We start from the raw sequence: 22,214 nt of genomic DNA on the forward strand, positions 1-22,214 counted from the left end.
CCGAAAGAACGAGATCGCGAATACAAGCGGCTGAAATGAGTTTCCTCCGCAGGGTGTCTGGGCTCTCCCTTAAAGATAGGGTGAGAAGCTCAGTCATCTGGGAGGGGCTCAGAGTAGAGCCGCTGCTCCTCCGCATCAAGAGCAGTCAGATGAGGTGGCTCGGGCATCTGATCAGGATGCCTTCTGGACGCCTCCCTGGTGAGGTGTTCCGGGCACGTCCAACCGGGAGGAGGCCCCGGGGAAGACCCAGGAGACGCTGGAGGGACTATGTCTCCCGGCTGGCCTGGGAACGCATCGGGATTCTCCCGGAAGAGCTAGAAGATGTGGCCAGGGAGAGGGAAGTCTGGGCATCTCTGCTCAAGCTGCTACCCCCGCGACCCGACCTCGGATAAGCAGAAGAGAATGGATGGATGGATGTTACAGACTCGAATCAAATGTATGTTTTTACTGTATAATAGTAACAATGCGAGCAGCTCACTACTCAAAACGGTAATTCTAGAAAGCACCCAGAATCAAACCTGCGACCACTTGATTATGAGTCAGCAGTTCTTACTGCTGCACCACTCAAGCGGTTGTGTCAGCGTCGTACCCTTCAGTCATATTCTTGGATAAAAGTGAACATGTTTTGTTATACGTGTACCTTTTGTGAAAATGTTTATTTGATATTTGGATTTCAGTCTTCACACATGTCAAAATTTTGTCATTAGTACTATAATATGAAAAAAGTTTCTGTTTTACGTATGTGTTTAACATTTCTTGCCTTGCATTTCCTGTCATCCTACATTTACATAGATCGTTGTAGACACGGAACACACATGGAATGCATGTGGTCCAAATAACAATATATTATTTACCCTATGCAATTCCAGGCACCTCACATGTAGATAAAGAGTCTTGAACTGGGCAAACTTTTTGTGTGGCAGCAAGCTGTGGCTGTAGGGGAATGGAATAGCAGGCTGCTTGTGCTGATCGACACATTTACAAAACAAAAGACGCTAATGGAGAGGTTTGAAGAAATTTAAGGTGGTCTGGGATTGCAAGTTTTTACGTTGACTCAGGGATTCTAGTGTTAACAATAATGTTTTGATGTAATCCAGGGATAATGTCATATTTGACTTCTTAGGTTATCTTAGCTTCCATATTTCTAATAAAGGCAGGAAAAAAATTAGATAATAGGTTCTTAGCTTCCATATTTCTAATAAAGGCAGGAAAAAAGGCCTGAAGAAGAATCTAATACTAAAAACGGAAACAGAACTTACATTTGTGTCACGTTACTTATATGGGGCTGGAATGAGCAACCTTAGTAATGATGAAAACATACTACACCAGAGGAATGGTGGTAACATTGTATAAATGTCAGTCACCAATCTATACTTTGTCACATTACACATTTGTTTATATTGTTAATGAAATACCAACATAGGACTCATATAGTATATTACAGTATGTAGATTATCATTGTGCTTTATTTACTTGACTTTAAGATGTCATGAGTACAATCTGTACTATTGATTTAACAAAAGAAAACATTACTAAATATTTATATTTAATACTAAAATTATGTTATCAGTAAATTATACTGTAAAATATAAAATCTCTTGCAGACATATGTGGCATCTGTTTAGTGCCACATTTTGAGTGTTTTGATTTTTATGAAATGATGTTTGACCTGGGAAATCAGAACTTTAATTTTTCTATAATATTTAATTTTCTTTATAATGGAATGCATTTTATAAACTGCATTTGACCATTCTGTATGTTTTTCCATACCAAATCTGTCCTTTTGCAAACAGAAAACACATCATCTCCTTGATCTTAATGGAAGGTTTGAAATAAAGGCTTTCAGGCTGAATTCTAGCCCCATATTCCTTTAGTAAACCATTGAAACAGCATATGATTAAAGTGGACCTCAGTTCTTGAAGTTAACCTGAGAAGATGGCATGGTATATAAACATTATTTTTTGCTAATAAGTGGCACAGTAGGACAGTGGGTAGATTTTTGCCCCATGGCTGCAGAGTTCTTAGTTTGAATATCAGCTCATGCACTATGTATTTGGAGTTTACGTGTTTACTGCTTTAAATTAGCTTCATGTGAGTATCTGTACCGCCACAAAGGAGAAGGCAGAAGAAATAGTTTTAATGGTCAGTAACTGTACTGTCAAGAAAAAGGGAAGGAAAAAAGGTATAGTCTACCAAAGGACGTGGACGAACCGAACAAAATAAAACTGAAAGATGCTAAAAACAAAATACCCAAGGCCAATAAATGAACCAGGGTCAAAGTTTAATAACAAGCAAAGGTATGAACAGTACCTTTAGTCATAAGTAAAGAAATAACAACTTCCACCACAATTTGTTTTGTTTTTTTTTCCAGAAACTTGGCAGCAGGATAAGCATGTCATCATTTATTATAGGCAGAGAATGATGACTCAAAATATGACCAGCAACAGGTATTGCAATCTGTAAACAACATGGTCATGGCCTGTAGACATCCACAATATAGTGCCAAGCCCCCAATAAACAACACAGATTGAAAACATTACAAACATAACATTAAGCTGTTTTAATTATTACAAAATGATGCCCAAAGTGGGAAACAATGCATGAGAAATTATTACTAATGTAAAAACTCATTCAAGTGTTCTGTGGATGATTGGTGCCTAATCCATGATGGCTTCCTGGCTTGTGCCGAAAATTGACAAGAGTTTAGTCCTAATGACACTTAACTGGATTAAGTAGTTTGGTAATAAACAAATGGTTAGATTGTTGTTATTGCACAATGTTATAAAGTATATTTTTACATTACTAAGATTGCTGTTATTGCACAATACTGTATATATTTACATTACTATCCATCTGCTGCACTAATTTATCTGATTCTTCACAGAGATTTGAATCTATTGTTAGAAATGTAGTATTGCTAGTATGTAAATATGAATGTGAGATTTGCAGGAATGTGTGGTATTACTCATTCTTTCACAAATTTCATAATTAGTTAATATATTGATAACAATCTCTACTCTTATGGCTTAAATTGAAGTTGGTACTATATTTACATATATAATATATTTAAATTTTGCTGTTGATTTTTAAAGGTCACTGGGGATACAGTTTACAATTTGTTGAGATTAGCAGATGTGGAAACTGATAAAGATGAAAGGCCCCTCAACCCTCACAAAATACGTTCTACAGAGGTAAGCAGGAGTGGCAATTGAAATTAATTTTTGTTAATATGAGATCTGTACTGATATTAAAGTGAATTTAATAGAAAAATATTTCACATATTACATATTAGATTTTGCACCCTTGGAAGCATTTGGTCTTTGGTTGTTTAACACATCAGTTATGGGTCTTTGAAAGTTTTCAGTCAGTCTAATTAATTTTATAATGCACATTGTACATAAATATTTAAACAATATTTTTTAAAACATTTGTCTGCAGTGTGCACTATTGGACTATAGTTTATTTTTTATTTATAAAAAATAAAGCCCATACTTCACGTCTTGGGTATTATTTGTAATATTCTATAATTAGTATTACGAGAGGAACACTATCTAAGACCTGCTTTCTCCAGTTTAGAAATTTTACAAAATTAAGGTGGTTTGTTAATATGCTGCATCTTAAAAGAGGATTAGCTCATTTGTTACATCAAGAATTGATGGCTGAATAAATCCAGTTGATTTGGACTTGAAATTAATTTCTTCAGCTTAGACAATTATTCAAATAGGTTATTAGTTTTACACATATTAGGCTTTTGCAAAGAATTGTTAATAAAATATTAAAGATTCAATTCTTATGTACCAACACAAGAAGTCTCGTTTAGAATTTGAAGTTTGGTTTACTTACTGTAACTGAGCAGAATTTCACTAGCCTGGCAGTTTTTAGTGCTAAATGGTGTTCAGTAATAAATGCAGCATTCACAACACCAAGTGGCTATTAATTTCTTATTCCATACAAGTTTTATTCTTAGTCCTGTTCTGGCATTCTGGTTGTGGAGAAGAAAGATGATGGTGTGGGACTGGGGAAGCTCCTGGTTGTTTATTACATTTAATGCCAGTATCTTAGAGGTGGGTGAAGAGGTTTGTTCTTTTAGTGCTTGTGGTTTGTCTTATAAGTTAGAGGTAGAGATCTGTGTTTCTTATCAGAAGGTTGAAGGTAGGGACATCTCCTCCTAGTGTGGGTGTAAATAAGATATTGACTGCTGTAGTCCATCTCTTACTATTTGTATTCTTGCATTTATTCTGAATTATGGTTGTTCTAAGTTCTCTCAGTGAACATTCAAGATTTTAGTTTGTCATGATTTGCCTTTATCTACCATTCAAAGGAGGATATTGTACTGTTGAAGGTAGTACTTGTCAATATTGTACAATCCATTAGGAAGCACCTTTGTGTTGTGTAGGCTTTTCACCTGCTTCTCATAAATATGATGGTCTGATACTAAAGAGGTCAAATTTAAAATATCTTGTGTGATTGGTGACACACTAGATGATTGAAATTGTGTTTGTTTTCATGTATTTTTCTACTCTTGAAGATACTGAGAATATAATTTTTTGCGATCTGCCAATTTACCCATCACCGATTGATACTTTTGTAGTGAAAATTGGCTGATTTAGATCTGTTGCCAATCGATCAGAGTATCACTATATGTTCACCTTTGCCTTTAATTTATCGCTCCTCCTCCTGTTCTTTTGTCCTTTGCAAATTTTGCAGCAACTTGAATTTGGGTGATAAGATTTTTAAAAATTTTATTCTTATCCTTATAGAGCTCTGTCTTGAACTGATGTTCTTATATGTATTCACCCCTAAGATAATATACTAGCCTTGTTTCTTTTGGTTTCTGGAATTGCAAAGGCTTTATTTTAAACTTGTGGCTTTTGCAACAACTAAATCATGCCACCAGGTGGTGCCTGAATACTATGCTGGTAGCTGATGTATAGTACTTGAACACTTCAAGAAAAAAGTTTAAAAGTGTATTTAATTTAATTTTCACAAAGTGGATGATGTTGTTTTCACGTGGCAGGCCATTAAGGGTTTCATTAGAGGCTTTACAATCGTGTTTGTGTTTCACTTATCTCATTTTATAAATAAGGAAAATAAAAGACCTTGACCAACCAAAACCTGTTATTTTTTATCATAGCTGTAAAACACAGAGTACTGTAGTGAATTTATAGCTTAATTCTCTCAAAATGCTTCACGATGTGTTTGTGATTCATTTCACTTGTGGTCATTAGTATTTGTTTTGGACAACTCCAGTTAAATAAATCTTTTGCTTCTGTTTTCTATGATGAAACTTAAAACTAGGAATTTATTTAAGGATTCAATTAAAATCAACAAATTTCATGATGTTAAGTCTAATTTTGCATTGCAAGTCCCTAAATTCTATGCCTTACTATATAAATGATATTCTGTTATGGTTAAATATCTTCAAATTATTTGCTGATTCTGTCTGTACTGAAGAAAGCTTTGGGAGATATACTGTAAACTCTTTAAATCACTGGTCCCAGCTGTCTATTCGCTATACTCTATTGAGCATTTTGGAATCTGCTTACCCTTTCAACCTTTTTTCTGCCACTCTCCACAAACCTAATATAAATGTTTAAATTATCTGCCATTTCCAGATCCTATTTAAACCCAATGTAAATTTGGTAGTTATCTTCACTTTACTGAAATAGGATACAGATCATTTGATATGTTCAACCATTGAAACTGGTGAATAGAGATGTCAGGCTACATACTAATATTCCTTGCCTGTAAGTCTACCATCCTTCCTTTACATCAGCAATGCAGATTAATATTGTTTCCTCTCATAGTCCTTGTTTCTTGCATTTCAAGTATCTGCCTTGTTAATGATGTGACAGTAAAGAGGTGACTTTTCTCATTGTCACATTTGGCTGTTTCTGTTTAAACTTGATGACCAATGTCAAAATGAACACTGAACCTTAATCATTGCCATGCCAATCACTAAGTTATAAATGTGTTAAAATATGTTTTTTGACTATTAAGGTGTAGTGTTTCTGTTCCTGATTTGCGACTGTGTCATTGCATATTCATTATTTTTCGTACCAGAACCTGTTTCAGCCTATCAGTATCTCCTGCCAGGCTTCCCCTTGAGGAGGTCATAGCAGCTCCATAAAATTGAATAGAATTCTCTTTTGCTAATTTCAAAATTAAGTTCGCAAAATGCAATTTGGGTCTGCTCCTGTCTTGTTCAATTCTCATGTAACAGCTGCTGGAAAAACATGTGTTGTTAATTGCCCAAGCTATCCTCTATTCACAGTATATGACTCATAATTTAAATATAGGTGGACACCCCGCTATAGTCTCTGCAGTGTGCCAGAGCATTAGGTTCATTTTTGGCGGGCTGGGACTTGGGACTTTCATGACCTCAGTGAAAATTACCATATTTCTACTTCTTCCTTATTTATAGTTTTCTATTATGCTGAAGTGGTGTGGCGTTTCCTTTCAGTTTCCATTGATGCATTTTTCACCTCCATTGCATTCTCTGCTAAACAGGTTTTTTCAATGGGCTCTTTGTTATTTGTTCTCAATATTGACCCGTCTAATCAGCATCCTAGTAATGGAAAAGCTCCAATAGTGTAATGTAGCTTGAGTGAATGTAAAAATAAATCATTTCTTGGCACGCATAATATATTGTTTATATATGTTTTTACTTTAAATATTAGAAAACTTTAACTTTGCTTTAAATGTTAGCAAAGAAAAAACAGAACTCTAAGGTTGTGTGCACACAGGGCTGACAACTTCTTTATTATTAGTGAAAAGCAAAGCAACCCATAAAATAATGCTGTGTTCCATTTATCTTGAAAGTCTGATGTCGGAGCTGGTAATAACGTCACACCTGAGTTGACCACATTCTGGTAAAACATTCGGAAAACTTATATGGACACCTCCAGGAAAAGTTTTGCTGTGTTGGCTTTTTCTGAATAAATACCATTTCATAAAAACACAGTACACAGTATTTTGTGCATCCAAACACCTTAGCAACATGTCCACAGATAGAAGTTGGGCAGTATCGTGTGTATGACTACTTTAATCAGACAAAATTAGTCAGAAGTTCTAATTAACAGTATAATACTACAGCTTTCACTAAAGTTTGTGGTATATGTTGCCATTTTGGATTAACGTTTTAATCTGAAGTCAAGCAAACTTGACAGACCAGTCCAGTGTTTCCGAGTAGGAAATCCGATTTGTGGCAGTGTTCCAGTTGAAAACTCCAGCCAGGAACTCATCAATTCCAACTTCCCAGTTCAAGTGGAAAGCAGCATAATACATGAAGTAAAAAATAATTTTCACGATGACACTTTTTACATTACTTTTGTTTTATTGTGCCTGCATTCTCCAATTCTTCACTGCTTTTTTATATAACCATAATATTTTACTAATTAATTTATTGCAACTGTTGTAATGGAGTCTGGCAAAGTGTATAATAACGCAATAATTTGGATTTATATGTTTGTCCAACTATTTGTGTTTGCTGCAATGTAAAAACATATTTCAGTTACAGAAAAGTTAATTGGCATTTTATTGTTTATACTGGTATTTTTATTATTATTAGTTGTTGTGGTGGTATAAGTAGTTATTATTTATTTATTATAAATAAATATTTATTATTTTTTCTTTGTTACTTTTGGTAGAAAAAGTAAAGTTATTTCCTTTGCTGAATAATTAATTATTCAATTTTTATGTATATTTTTGTTTTGCTCACTGCATAATTAACTTTGAAAATGTTTGAATATCTGGACTGAATCGCTATAATTATTCTTTTATTAAAGAAGTGTAATCAAATGTTATCAAATATCAAATTTATTTAACAAGTCAGTAATTTCCATATCATGGTGTTAGGTTAAAGCACAACTGGTTTCTGACACTGAAAATTAAAATTCATTGTCATATATATGTCTGACTGTTTTATCCATTTATGTACTAATTTATTTATTTAAAATTCAGAAAATGCTATTATATCTTTGTAATAGTAATACAATTTTATAACTGACTGACTATACTGACTTATTTAATTTGTTGCATTGTTTATAGTTTTTTTGTTATTTAGAAAAATTAAATTTCCTTCTTGAAATATTTATAGGTATTATACAATCCATTTGATGATATTGTTCCTCGGGAAATGAAAAAGAGCAATAAAGAAAAAGAAAAAGAAGATGGAAAGAAATTCAGTTCCAAGGCCACAAAGTAATATGCATTATATTAACACTGTATAAGTTTTATGAATATTATTTTATTTTAATGCACTTTTAAAAAAAGGAAAGCTTTTTTTTCCAAAAAATCTTTTGTTTATGTTTTAGCACATAATTTTAATGTGATACCTTTGAATCTCAGTGATTGGTTCACGTGATAGACCTGTGAAAAATATATGTTTAAACCCAGGCTGTGACTAGTGATCCCCCTTCATTAATGTCCATTTGAGGTTCCATGACTGGCAGGGTTTACCTACTACTAGCAATACCGGTCTTTCAGTAAGCCAAATCGTTGTCTCTGTCTCTCTCTTTCTCTGTCAGGTTATATCCTTCACTTGTGAGGCCTTTTGGTCCCTGAACTATGGTACCATTTCCTTCCTAGCAAGCTTTTGCCAATTAGGCATCATAATATGTATTTGATCTTACTAATCTTGGAGCATTTGTGAGGTGGAGTATGGTTTTATTAGATGTTACAAAATCATATCACCTTTGTCAGAAAATCTCTTGGACAGGCTTGTGACATTTGCTATTTTATAATTTATCATTGTATCGACCACAATTTTTTATGAAGAAGCCAAATTAATTCAGATTTAAAATTTCACAGACTCCTGGTGCTTACGTTCCAAATCTCTTCCTCCTTTTTTTGTCACACAATTTAAACTACCTTTGTGAAACATTATGTTGCCAATTAATCTGCTATTTCAGAACTCCTGCAAAATATCCTGGCAAACAGTATTAGCCATTTTTCTAATTAAGCACTCTGGGGCTGCACAACTACGCTACAACGTTTCCATGCACACAAAGCCTGTGCTACACTGTTTCTTTTTAAAATGTTGCACACCTACAGACCCCAACATTCTTCACCACAGCGTTTAACACTAGAATTACCAGAGCCTACGAAAAAACTCGTAGATCTGGCCCAACTTAAATCCGTCAGCATCTTTTGTCCTGTAAATGTGCTGATAAAGACAAGCAGCCTGCTATTCCATCCCCCTACAGCTGCAGAACATGCACAAAGTTCTCCCAGCTCATGCCTTGATTTGATTATCTGGGTGTGAAGTGCTGGAGTTTTAGAGTGGAAATAATAGATTGTTATTTGAAACACATGCATTTCATGTGTGTTCCGTTTCTACAACAGTCTGTGTAAAAACATTGTTAAAACAGAAACGTTTTTCATATTTTAGTAGTAAATGACAAAATGTTAGCATAAACTATATAATGTGTGAAGTCCGAAGTCCAATGATCAAATAAACACTTTCACAAAAGGTTCAAGAATAAAACAACAGCTTCTGTGGCGTAGCGGTAAGATTTGCTGACTGATCAAGAGTCAATGTCAACTTTATTTATATAGCACATTTAAAACAACATTGGAATGCTGTGGCCAAAGTGCTTTACAATAATAGAATTAAAGAAAAACATACAATTAACATGAATAACATAAATAGAAATAAATGAACATAAATAAAATAAATAATAAATAGAAGTAATGTTACATCATCACAATGAGGAAACCATCAGTATTACTGAAGGTCACGGAATGCAAGTGAATAGAAATGAGTCTTTAATCTTGTTTTAAACAATTCAGTTGTAGACGACTCCTTTATGTGATGAGGTAAAGAGTTCCACAGGCAAGGAGCAGCAGCTGCAAAAGCCCTGACCCCCTTAGTTTTACACTTGGTACGAGGGACAACAAGAGACAACTGACCAGAAGATCTAAGCACTCTGGATGGCTGGTGTAAAACACATAATTCGGATAAATAGGCAGGAGCAAGCCCATGTAAAGATTTAAAAACTAGCAACAAGATTTTAAAATCAATTCGAAAACTGACAGGCAGCCAGTGTAAAGAAGCTAATATTGGAGAAACAGAGTCATACTTTCTTGCCTCAACCAGAAACAAAGCGGCAGCATTCTGAACCTACTGTAACCTGTGTATCAGGGATTTGCTAATCCTAGAATACAGCGAGTTGCAGTAATCAATGCAAGAAAAGATAAAAGCATGAGTAGCTTTCTCAAGATCCATAGAAGATAAAAATGGCTTGATCTTACCTAATAGACGAAGCTGGAAAAAGCAAGTCTTGACTACAGAATTAACTTGTTTCTCAAAAGAGAGGTTACTGTCAAAGATAACAGCTAGATTGCGGACTTGAGGTTTGCAAAAGACAAGAGCAAGATCCCAGAAGTCCAAGACCAATTTGGGCTTTAGCTGATGGACCCACTATAAGCACCTCCGTTTTGTTTTGAATCAGATCAAGAAAATTATTAGCCATCCAGGATTTAGTTCAGAAAGACAGTTGTGCAGTTGATTTATTGCAGAGTTGCAGATGGGAATATAAACCTGTGTATCATCAGCATAACAGTGAAAAGAAATGTTAAATTTCCTAAAAATAGCTCCAATAGGGTGTAGGTATATAGAGAATAAGATAGGACCCAAAATGGATCCCTGAGGAACACCACATTTAAGAGGAGCAGTAGATGAAAAAGAGCAAAGATGGGCCCAAAACATCAAAGGCTTCCACTAAGAGGTGTGGTGGTACAATATCCAGAGGACTGGGGGCTGGTTTAAGGGTGTCAATAGTTCTTTTTAGCTATGAAAGTGAGACAGGATCAAAAGATTCAAATACAATACCATGATTAACAGTAGGAAGTTCATAGTCAGTTGGAACAATACCACAGCAAATTTTATCAATTTTACTGACAAAGAATGAAAGAAACTGCTCACGTGAAAGAACAGTGCTATTTAATCCCATCACAGAATCAGGGTTAATGGCCACATTAATTGAATTAAATAAGACCCTAGGATTCTTAGAATGATGGGAAACTAAATCAGCAAAGAAATCATGTTTAGATTTCTTAACTGCAACCTGGAATTTGAATAGAGAAGTCCTAAAATTCTGTTTAGAAACAATCAGACCATCTTTTTTCCAACACCGTTCCGCAGTTTGACAGGCGCGCTGCAGCGATCACGTAGTTTCATTTAGCCAGGGAGCAGGTCTTCCCTTATTACAGCGTGTCTTGAGTGGAGCAATTGAGTCTAATACCGTTTTACAAGAAGAATTACATTCTAAGACAGAATCATCGATACAGTCATATTGGACATGCACATCAAGACTAGATAATATGGTTTTAAAATCGGATATACAGTGGTGTGAAAAACTATTTGCCCCCTTCCTGATTTCTTATTCTTTTGCATGTTTGTCACACAAAATGTTTCTGATCATCAAACACATTTAACCATTAGTCAAATATAACACAAGTAAACACAAAATGCAGTTTTTAAATGATGGTTTTTATTATTTAGGGAGAAAAAAAATCCAAACCTACATGGCCCTGTGTGAAAAAGTAATTGCCCCCTTGTTAAAAAAATAACCTAACTGTGGTGTATCACACCTGAGTTCAATTTCCGTAGCCACCCCCAGGCCTGATTACTGCCACACCTGTTTCAATCAAGGAATCACTTAAATAGGAGCTGCCTGACACAGAGAAGTAGACCAAATGCACCTCAAAAGCTAGACATCATGCCAAGATCCAAAGAAATTCAGGAACAAATGAGAACAGAAGTAATTGAGATCTCTCAGTCTGGTAAAGGTTATAAAGCCATTTCTAAAGCATTGGGACTCCAGCGAACCACAGTGAGAGCCATTATCCACAAATGGCAAAAACATGGAACAGTGGTGAACCTTCCCAGGAGTGGCCGGCCGACCAAAATTACCCCAAGAGCGCAGAGACGACTCATCCGAGAGGTCACAAAAGACCCCAGGACAACGTCTAAAGAACTGCAGGCCTCACTTGCCTCAATTTAGGTCAGTGTTCACGACTCCAACCTTAAGAAAGAGACTGGGCAAAAACGGCCTGCATGGCAGATGTCCAAGACGCAAACCACTGTTAAGCAAAAAGAACATTAGGGCTCGTCTCAATTTTGCTAAGAAACATCTCAATGTTTGCCAAGACTTTTGGGAAAATACCTTGTGGACTGATGAGACAAAAGTTGAACTTTTTGGAAGGCAAATGTCCCATTACATCTGGCGTAAAAGGAACACAGCATTTCAGAAAAAGAACATCATACCAACAGTAAAATATGGTGGTGGTAGTGTGATGGTCTGGGGTTGTTTTGCTGCTTCAGGACCTGGAAGGCTTGCTGTGATAGATGGAACCATGAATTCTACTGTCTACCAAAAAATCCTGAAGGAGAATGTCCGGCCATCTGTTCGTCAACTCGAGCTGAAGCGATCTTGGGTGCTGCAACAGGACAATGACCCAAAACACACCAGCAAATCCACCTCTGAATGGCTGAAGAAAAACAAAATGAAGACTTTGGAGTGGCCTAGTCAAAGTCCTGACCTGAATCCAATTGAGATGTTATGGCATGACCTTAAAAAGGCGGTTCATGCTAGAAAACCCTCAAATAAAGCTGAATTACAACAATTTTGCAAAGATGAGTGGGCCAAAATTCCTCCAGAGCGCTGTAAAAGACTCATTGCAAGTTATCGCAAACGCTTGATTGCAGTTATTGCTGCTAAGGGTGGCCCAACCAGTTATTAGGTTCAGGGGGCAATTACTTTTTCACACAGGGCCATGTAGGTTTGGATTTTTTTTTCTCCCTAAATAATAAAAACCACCATTTACAAACTGCATTTTGTGTTTACTTGTGTTATATTTGACTAATGGTTAAATGTGTTTGATGATCAGAAACATTTTGCGTGACAAACATGCAAAAGAATAAGAAATCAGGAAGGGGGCAAATAGTTTTTCACACCACTGTAATAGAAGAATTTAAAAAGCGAGAGCAGTGTGAAGCACAATTAGTAGTAGGGACATCTACAGTAATACTCAAATCCATCATTATAGAAAAGTGATCTGTAAAAGAAACATTGCATAAATCAATATCATTAACTGAAATATCACGTGTAAGAATGAGATCAAGGATGTGACCGAGAGAGTGAGTTGGCATATTAATATGCTGGATATAATCAAATGATTCCCATAGTGATAAAAAGTCATTAACCAAAGGTTTCGATTGACAACAAACGTGAATGTTAAAATCACCAACAATAAGTACTTTGTCATGGGAGAGGGTGATATCAGCCAGGAGATCAGAGAATTCAGAAATGAATATATCATTAATTACAGAAGGTCTATAAACCACAGCAAACAACAAAGAAGGGGAGCTACACACTTCGAAAAGTTGCAGTTCGAAGCTACTAAACGGACCCTTTGTAAGGCTCCAACACAAGAACATGCTTTTAAAAACAGTGGCAATGCCCCCTCCACGACGAGTCAGACGGGGAGAGTTTAAAAATGAATAAACTGATGGTACCAAGTCAGTAAAACATGAAGAGTCACCATTTACAATCCGGGTCTCAGTGATGAAAAAGAAATCCAGATTATTTGAGATAATAATGTTTTGCAGAATAAAAGTTTTATTAGACACTGATCTCGCGTTCAAGAGAGCAGCCTTGATAGAAGTAGAAGAGCTCGCTGCAGGATGAGCACGGGTGAGCGTGCGAAGATTAGGAGCGTTTACTCCCCGAGAGCACACCGAGGAAAAGTGATGCCGCCTTGAAATGGAGAAATTAAATCCGGTATCCAGCGCCCATGAACCAGGAATGGATTCCTGTGCAGGAGAAGATGGGTCGTAGGCAACTCGCAGGCATCGGGAAACCAAGCTCTGGGACTTGAGTCGCCGTTGTTTAACAGCAATACCAGCTCTTCTTCCACGTCGGCGGCGGGTGCGTTTGCGTCTCCGAGAGTCATTCAGCTCACTGATACAGGTAAACACTGGTGAGTCCCCGGTTCAATCCCAACTGCCTCCTGTATTTGTCGTTTTCAGTAGTGTAGCTCTTATTGTTAATATTATGCAGTACACACATACATTTGGTTTGCATCCGTAACAGACGTTGTACATTTATAGTATTTGTGAAAGTTACCGATTTATTTTCATTTTTATTCTCTCAGTCACGATCATGATACATTTTGTCATTTACTACTAAAATATGAAAAAACGTTTCTGTTTTATCAATGTGTTTACACAGATTATTGTAGAAACGGAACACACATGAAATGCATGTGTTCCAAATAATGATCTGTTATTTCCACTCTAAAACTCTAGCACTTCACTCCCAGATAATCAATCAAGGCATGAGCTGGGAGAACTTTGTGCACATTCTGCAGCTGTGGGGGGTGGAATAGTAGGCTGCTTGCTGCTTGTCTTTATCGGCACATTTATAGGACAAAGGACGCTGATGGAGAGGTGCGAACGGATTTAAGGTGGGCCGAATCTTCGAGTTTTTTTGTAGGCTCTGGTAATTCTAGTGTTAATTGCACCTTGGTTTATTAATGTTTATGGTTTTATGTTTACTGATTGTTTTTATAAAATTGTAATTAAATTAATTTGTTTAGACCATGATATTAACTGCTATGATTTGAAAAGAACAAAGTGAGATTCCTTTTTTTGACTGGTATATTAATATGTGAACTTTCTGTTGTCTTTGAGTGTATAGTTTCAATAACTGAATAGTTAAGATAAGGGGTATTGAAATATTTTAAGTTAATATGTGCCTGTTTATGCCACAGCATCTTTTTTGTTAATTATGTAAAAAATAGCTTTATTATGTTTTAGGAACTTTAGTTTACTTTCCTTTGGTGAAGAGGCTGAAGAGGAAGAAGAAGAAGTCAATAAGATAAGTCAGGTAAAAAAAAATTTCAATATTTACATTACTCTGTTGAATACAGTTTACAGAACTTTAAAATAAAAAATATAACAACACATCAAAAAAGATTTTAATTGCAACCACTGCTGTTCTTAGATGTGTTCCTAAGTAAATTCTTTAAATTTGTATTTCTAATAATCCCATGTAGAAAGTAATTTTCTTAACATATCTTATAAAACTTACTTGTAAGCCACCTTCCTTTGTGTACTCTTTTACCCTGTTTTGGAAAAACTATTTTTTGGATTTCTATTCTGCATCAGCTTTCCTCATATTCACAAGTCATAGCACATGTAAGTAAGAATTTCAATGTAATGTACTCTGTACATGTTATAATTTGGAACACTTCTTTTAAAATATTTTCTTTATTTACTGTTTGCTGTTCTCATTGCATCCATTATGGCTAACACAGTACAACACCCTACTACTAAAAAGACTGAAACTCCATCTTTTTCTGATAAATCTTACATTTCCTTCCTGGAATACGTGAAGTGTGGTAGCTCATCTGCATATTTTCTTTCATTCCATTTTAAATCTCCATACCTGAATAGGTTTGTTTCACAGGGGCATTAAGCCCGTTGTTTTCAAACGTGTGTCTGTTCTGAAGCAGAATAGCTAAATTTCGGGTCATAGAGTTTGTCCCTTAAGATGTCACGGTATAGCTGCTGGAGACTGAAATGAGTTATAACTATGTAGGAGCAGAAAAGGCTTCCCGGGTGAGATGGGGATATATACTGTGGCCTGCAGAGGGTGCTGTTACTAACCACACCCAACACAGACAGATGCAGGATACAAGTTCAGCATACGTTTGTTTTATTTATTTATTTGTTCCCACGGAGGTGGACAAGGATGCAGAATTATTGGTTTATTGTGCTTTATTGTATTATTATGGTTTATTATTGGAGTGAGGTCTGTGAAGAAGATTCTAAAGAGAATAAGTCTCTTATACTAATAATGTGCTGAGCTTTACTGTGTCTATATTTTGCTACTCTCTGGTGTACCCTAGTAGAAAACAGCTTTAGATAATGATGAGTCTAAAATAGAAGACTTAATGTTTCTCTTTAAATGTAATCTGGAATCAGGCTGCTGCAGCTCCAAAATACTAAATGCTTATCATTCCCTTAAATGCCACACAGACTCAGGCTTTTTTATGTATGATCAGTGGCTACTTAATATACCTTTTATTCTGCCATGCTAAATAGGTTTAGTGACGTTTTTTTGTTTTTTAAGAAATTCTTCAATTGCTGTCATATTAAAAATACCAAAACTCAGTAAAAATGCACTTTTCATAATACAGTAAACTCTTCTTCTTTGAAAGTGGTGTTAATTCAGGCTTGATTACAGATCAACGTATATAGAGTTACAATGTTAAATTGTAAGCCACTACATGGTTGTTCCCTTAAAAATCACAATTTGTCTGGGATAAACGCATTGTAACATATTTATGTAACTTTAATTCTACTGAACTTTAAACACATTGTCATTTTTTTGATTTTGTTAAAGCTTATTGGCTTGCAGTATTTTTCTCCTACCAAGCTACATTTTAGTTAGTAAGTTGAATGCCTAATGAGCTATGGCACAAATGTTGTGATATTGTGTCATATGAAAGATTGCGTTCCTATTTGTTATTCAAACAGCTAGAAGTTTAAGTAATTGCACCAAGATATATTGTTATCATATTATATCAATTGATGCTTGGAAGAAGCTTTGAAAAGTTTCTAATAATGCTCTTTGCTTGTAGTTGATATAAATAAACACATTTACTTTGCATCTACTATAATTAAAACTATGGCCATCACCACTCCAACACTCCACTTCCAGACATGCAAATTTAAAATGATGCTTATAATACATTTTCAAGCCATTGTGAAAACATGTTTTCACTTTGTTATTATGGGTAATTGAGTGTGGATTGTTAGGGAAAATGTCAAATTTATTCATTTAAAATTAAATCAACAACATAATAAAGGATGCAGAACATGAAGGGGTCTCAATACTTTCTGATTCCACTGTATATACAGTACTTTGTATCATTCAATAGACTTCTCTCATACTTGTAGCATGGTTCAATAGCCATAAACACCCTTTGAAACATGTGGAAAATGGTTAATGTTTAATCAAATCCAGAAGAAATACTTTCTCTTTCCTTTCAAATATAATATAAATTTCTTTTTGTAGGGTCTGAAAGGGAAGAGCAAAAGCAGTCACGATTTGTTAAAGGATGATCCAAGGCTAAGCTCAGTTCCTGCTGTTCGGAGGTATACTTCATCAGTGTTCTTTTTTCTTTTGAAGCATTTAAAGAATGCATTATTTTTAAAAGCTAGTCCTGTTTCTCCAAGGTTTTCTTTAAAAGAGTTCCCTGCATAGTATTGTGAACTGTGTCCTATAGTAAATGTGTCTATCTTGTGTTAACTACATGTTTTGTACATAATTTACAAGATTTTGTATTTAGACTGATAATGATTAGATTAGATTGATTTAAAACTGTTTTGGTTAAAAAGTACAAGCTTGTTTATTAATAGAGAATTCAGTCCACAAAGATGTGTTTAAGCAGATCTGTTTCGCCTCTATTTATGCTGAAGTTATAGTACAATATCATTTGTACCTTAAGAGTAAATTTGTATGGATTTGTGTCTTTATCCTTCCATTTTCTGTGTCAGTTAAGCCTTGGTATAAAGCTGAGTAGTGTGCACAGAATTTTCTTTATCAATAACAAACACTACCTTTTCTTTACAGATTTCCAAAATTATTAAAATGTGAATAAGAAATGCATTATCCATACTGTACATTATAAAGCTTGTATATGCACAAAAGGAGGCTCAAAATACATATATACAACTTCCATGGCAAATGTCAGAATTTATAAAAGAAAACTTGATTAGACAACTTGCGAATGTTTATGGCAACTCTGACCCATGCTCATTCAACAATTTAGAGAAATTGGGAGAAACCACACCCTTGACCAAGTAGGGCAATGAAGCCAAACCAGCTAAATCATGTGTAATAATTATATCACTAAGCCATTATTAAAATGTGTGTTGATGTAACAAACATATTACACCTGAAAAGTGTACAAACTTTATTTTATTTACCTTTTAAGAGAGCCAATATATTTACACTAAACAACTTTTTTGTTTTTTTTTGTTAGTTTGTACGGGCCTCCTGTTATTACCTTTTCTGTAAGAGGCCAACTTGTCAGGAATATCTCGGCTAAACTTTGCTCCTTCATGCCTGCTGTACTGGAAGCTAATAACTGACCAGTGAGGAGTGCATCCAGTTTTCATTTAGTGTGGGTGCATATACATAAAGCATAATATATTTTTGCCAACATAAAATGACAATTTTGTAGCAGTGTATAGTTCTCCTAACAAAACCAATGGAATTTACTGCACTACTGTTTCAATAATGGTGGCTAGCCAGGAGCAGCAGTATACCATTAATGCACAAGTGATCTGTAATGCCAAGATGTGACTGACAAAAGTTTTGGTTCAGTGGCCAGGGTCAACTTCTGATTCATTCATTCTGAGGCAGAGTAGCTTTGACAGATATGATGGTGCTGTATATGGTGGCTGGCATTAAGTAACAGAATGAATCCTTAGTTTTTCATATGGCAAATACTATTTATTTTAACAGCAATCATGTGCCAGGTTATAGTGGTTACCTGCTCAAACGCTGGTGCTTTACGCCATTCCCTGACCCCCAGAACACAGTGGAGGGGTGGTAAAATGTGGCACATTATCTTGTGTTCTCAGTTGTGGAACGCAGCCAGATACTCTTGAATGCAGGTGGCGGTGTCTTGATGCATCAGGTGGGAGGCTGCTCAACTAGCCAATGACGATCTGCAACATTGTGATTGAATATGTATAAAGTTAATTAGCATGCTCCATATATTTCAGGGCAGTGCTCAAGGCGTGTTCGTGTACGTACATTTATAAGGTGATTGTTATTTATAAAGGGTATATTGCATTGAAATCTGCATAAATCAGGTTTTATAAATCTGATTGTTTTTGGAATACACATTTTCCTGTTTTTTCGCTTTGCAAATATTTTCATGCTCAAAGTTTTATAAATGAGTCTGCAGTCCTTGGTATACCTCTGTAAGCTCTAAAGGTTTGAAGTTTTTTTTACCTGATATTGGACCTGTGTTTTTGTAATTTTTTTACTCACAGCTCATGAACTTGTTAGAATATGAACATTGTTCAGTCATTAAAATACATTATTAGTCTGAATGCTCAGTAATATCTTAAAGTTTTTACAGTGATGTAGTGCATTTATAGCTTTCCTAATCTTCTGATCTAGTACGGACAATTGGGGAAAAACAAGCACACTTTTTTCTTAGGTTTGACACCTATTGGCTCTGAGCAAACCAGAGATGTATTTCTCAGTCTGCATGGAAGCACTGAAATCACCAGTGTTACTGTTCTGCGGAGCATAATACTCACTGCTCCACATGCTTTTAAAAAATATCAGTTATTTAGGCACATACAACTGTTAAAGTTTTAATCTCTGCAATTTACTTAGATGTGACTTTCTACTTTCAAAAAACAGTTGCATAAAGTAGATGTCACATTATGCAATGTCTAGTCACGGGTTATGTCAGATTTGTTGGACACAGTTGAATAGAAGCTTTCATCGCTGGGCCAAGTCAATTTAGATGACTGAAAGTCACTGCCCATTTACTGACTGCATGCTAACCTTCTAGCATAGTCATGCTCGCCCTTTTTTCTGACAGCCAATAACGTGCTGCCTGCCATAGCCAGCACTGTATGAAGGTTAATGGCTACAGAGAGTTCAAACACAATCTCAGTCCTTTTCTTTTTTTCATTCTGTCATGGCATGTAAAACAGTAGACATCAGGTATATTAGCTTCTCTTCTGTTTGTAAGGTTCAAAAAAACCATACTCCTTATTCCACGTTACTATATTAAATGCATACTTTCCAATGAGCATTCATTGGTTATCAGCTGTAATGCACGCATAGTCTCTCCTTACAACTAAAGACAAAATCAAACTAGTTTTACTTTATTGGAAAGAGTCACAGCCTAATTGGTGTGAGTTACCGGGTATGTCACATTAGGTGACCAACTTCATGGGAGCATGAAACCATCTGCCTCTGATCATTAAGATTAAGTAAATGAAGGCTTAAACTGAAAGTTGCTGGAAGAGTTGCGTAATTTGACATAGCCTTAACGTACACAAAATAACTATAGTGATCACTCAAGGCCTAACTCTTAAAACTATTTTAGGAATGCTAAAAAATATTGCCAAAAAGAAAAAAGAGGAGCAAAAGTGATTTTTGTAGTATTTTAGTAGGAAAAGAGTAGCCAGAAAGTAAATGAAGTGCAATTAAAAGCATTATTGGCAAACTAAAATATGCCAATAGCAAATAATACTGTACATTTGCATTTTTCTGACATTTTCATATTTGAAGAGGTTGAAGATCTCACAGCAATCATAGGGACTATTAAAGAGGTATGTAGTGATTTGGAAGTTTTAGAGAGTGAAGTACTGCTTAGATTATAAAGGCTGAATTCAACTCAAACTGGGCTCAGGTAACATTTTATCTAGGAATGCCTAATGAGGTTAGTGTGTACAGATATAAATCATTGATTCATGTCTTTCAAAAATCACTGCACATTAGGGAAATTTCTAATGATTGTAAACTAACATGTTCTCCGATTACTGTATATAAAAAAAGTGATTGGAATGATCTAAATAACTATTGGCCAGCAAAGTTACAGGTAAATTAGTGGAAGCAATTATTAAGAAGATCTGAGGATCACATGGCAAGAACAGGTATATTATTGAGCACCCAATATGTATTTTTACATGGGACATTTTCACTAATATGTTGGAATTCTATGAGGAAGCAACAATGGCATAGATGAGAATTTGATATTGTTTATCTTGATTTTTCAGACAGCTTTTGATAAAGTCCCACATAAATGATTAGGTATTAAATTAAAAGAAATTAGAATTTAGTGTGTAGTGTGTAAATAGAGGCCAACTTTTGTTAAACATCAGAGGCAAAATTATTTTAATGCAATGAATTTTTTCTGTATTACGTATTGTTAAAATTGTGTCCCTCAAGTTTCAGCAATGGGGCAACTGCTCTTTTTAACATACATTGTTAATATTGACAATGCCCATGAAAAGAAAATGGTAGCAATGTGATGTCACAAACATTAAATGAAAATAATACCATAACATGTAATAATGAAAAAATAAATATAATGATTCCAAACAAAACAGTAATCTCAAGAAATACTGCTTACAACATGTATGACTCAAACTCAGTGGGACTGTCTACCTGAGTCAATTAATGAAGACTGTCTGTCTTGACATTCAAATCCAGACTAAAGAACACTGTGTTGTATTTTTTTATAATACGTTTCCTATAGATAGAACTGTACTTGTCCCCAGGAGGAAATTTGGCTCCATTTGCTTATTTTTTTTACTTACTGTTTTTTTTACCTTATCTGCCATCAATGCAACATACCTTGCTTTGTATCCCTGTCATTTGGCATTATACATTTTTATTGAGCTCAGATACTAAAGATATCATACAAATGTATATGTCATGTTAAATATTATTTTTAGAGAGTGTATTTTTGCCTTTTTCAAAGTATCCTTTTTTATTTTATTATAGTGATATGTCTAAGGAAGGAAGTTGGGAATCATTTGAGGTATGCTTTTACATTAGATTGTTGCTGTCTTATACATGTATATACCATACTTTGTCTTCCTTAAATGTGAATTCTGTAATGTTCATAGTGAAACAAATGGAGGTGTTTTTTTTTTTTTTATTTATTAAATTTTTGGTTTTCTTAAAAAGTATTCATCCTCTTGGAAGGTTTCACATTGCATAGGATAGGTACAGGATAATATCCAAGTCACTGAATATCCCTTGGTGTCCAGTTAGATCAGTCATTAAGAAGTGGAAAGATTATGGCACAGTTGTAAATCTACCAACAGCATGCTATCCAAAAAACAGAATGAACATGCCAGAAGAAGACTATTAAGGGAGGCAAAAATGTGACCTATAATAATAATTCTGCTTTACAACCTACAGTGGCTGAGATTGGGGAGAGAGTGCAAACAACAGCTATCACCATGGTGCTTCAACAGTGACAGCTTTATGGGAGAGTGGCAAGGAAAAAGCCACTGTCAAAACAAAAACGCACATGACATCTCGACTATAGTTTGCCAGAAGGCTCATGGGAGACTCTGATGTTAGATAGGAGGTGGTTGTATGGTTTGATTAGACCAAAATCGAGCATGTTGGTCATCAGAAAAAACACCA

General features: G+C 35.2%; 1 protein-coding gene across 2 annotated transcripts in view; it reads left to right on the forward strand.

Moving 5' to 3' along the window:
- The window catches only part of cwc27 (CWC27 spliceosome associated cyclophilin), a 300,868-nt gene that overhangs the window by 54,868 nt on the left and 223,786 nt on the right, over positions 1 to 22,214 (forward strand). For both annotated transcript variants that reach the window (XM_051929698.1, XM_028805469.2), the window contains exons 5-9: positions 3,093 to 3,191; positions 8,099 to 8,202; positions 14,825 to 14,894; positions 17,091 to 17,170; positions 21,561 to 21,597. In XM_051929698.1, the coding sequence (XP_051785658.1) occupies positions 3,093 to 3,191; positions 8,099 to 8,202; positions 14,825 to 14,894; positions 17,091 to 17,170; positions 21,561 to 21,597 (390 nt within the window). The remainder of the gene's footprint in view (positions 1 to 3,092; positions 3,192 to 8,098; positions 8,203 to 14,824; positions 14,895 to 17,090; positions 17,171 to 21,560; positions 21,598 to 22,214) is intronic.

The sequence above is a fragment of the Erpetoichthys calabaricus genome, chromosome 7 (assembly GCF_900747795.2).
Source record: "Erpetoichthys calabaricus chromosome 7, fErpCal1.3, whole genome shotgun sequence".
Classification (NCBI taxonomy): domain Eukaryota; kingdom Metazoa; phylum Chordata; class Cladistia; order Polypteriformes; family Polypteridae; genus Erpetoichthys; species Erpetoichthys calabaricus.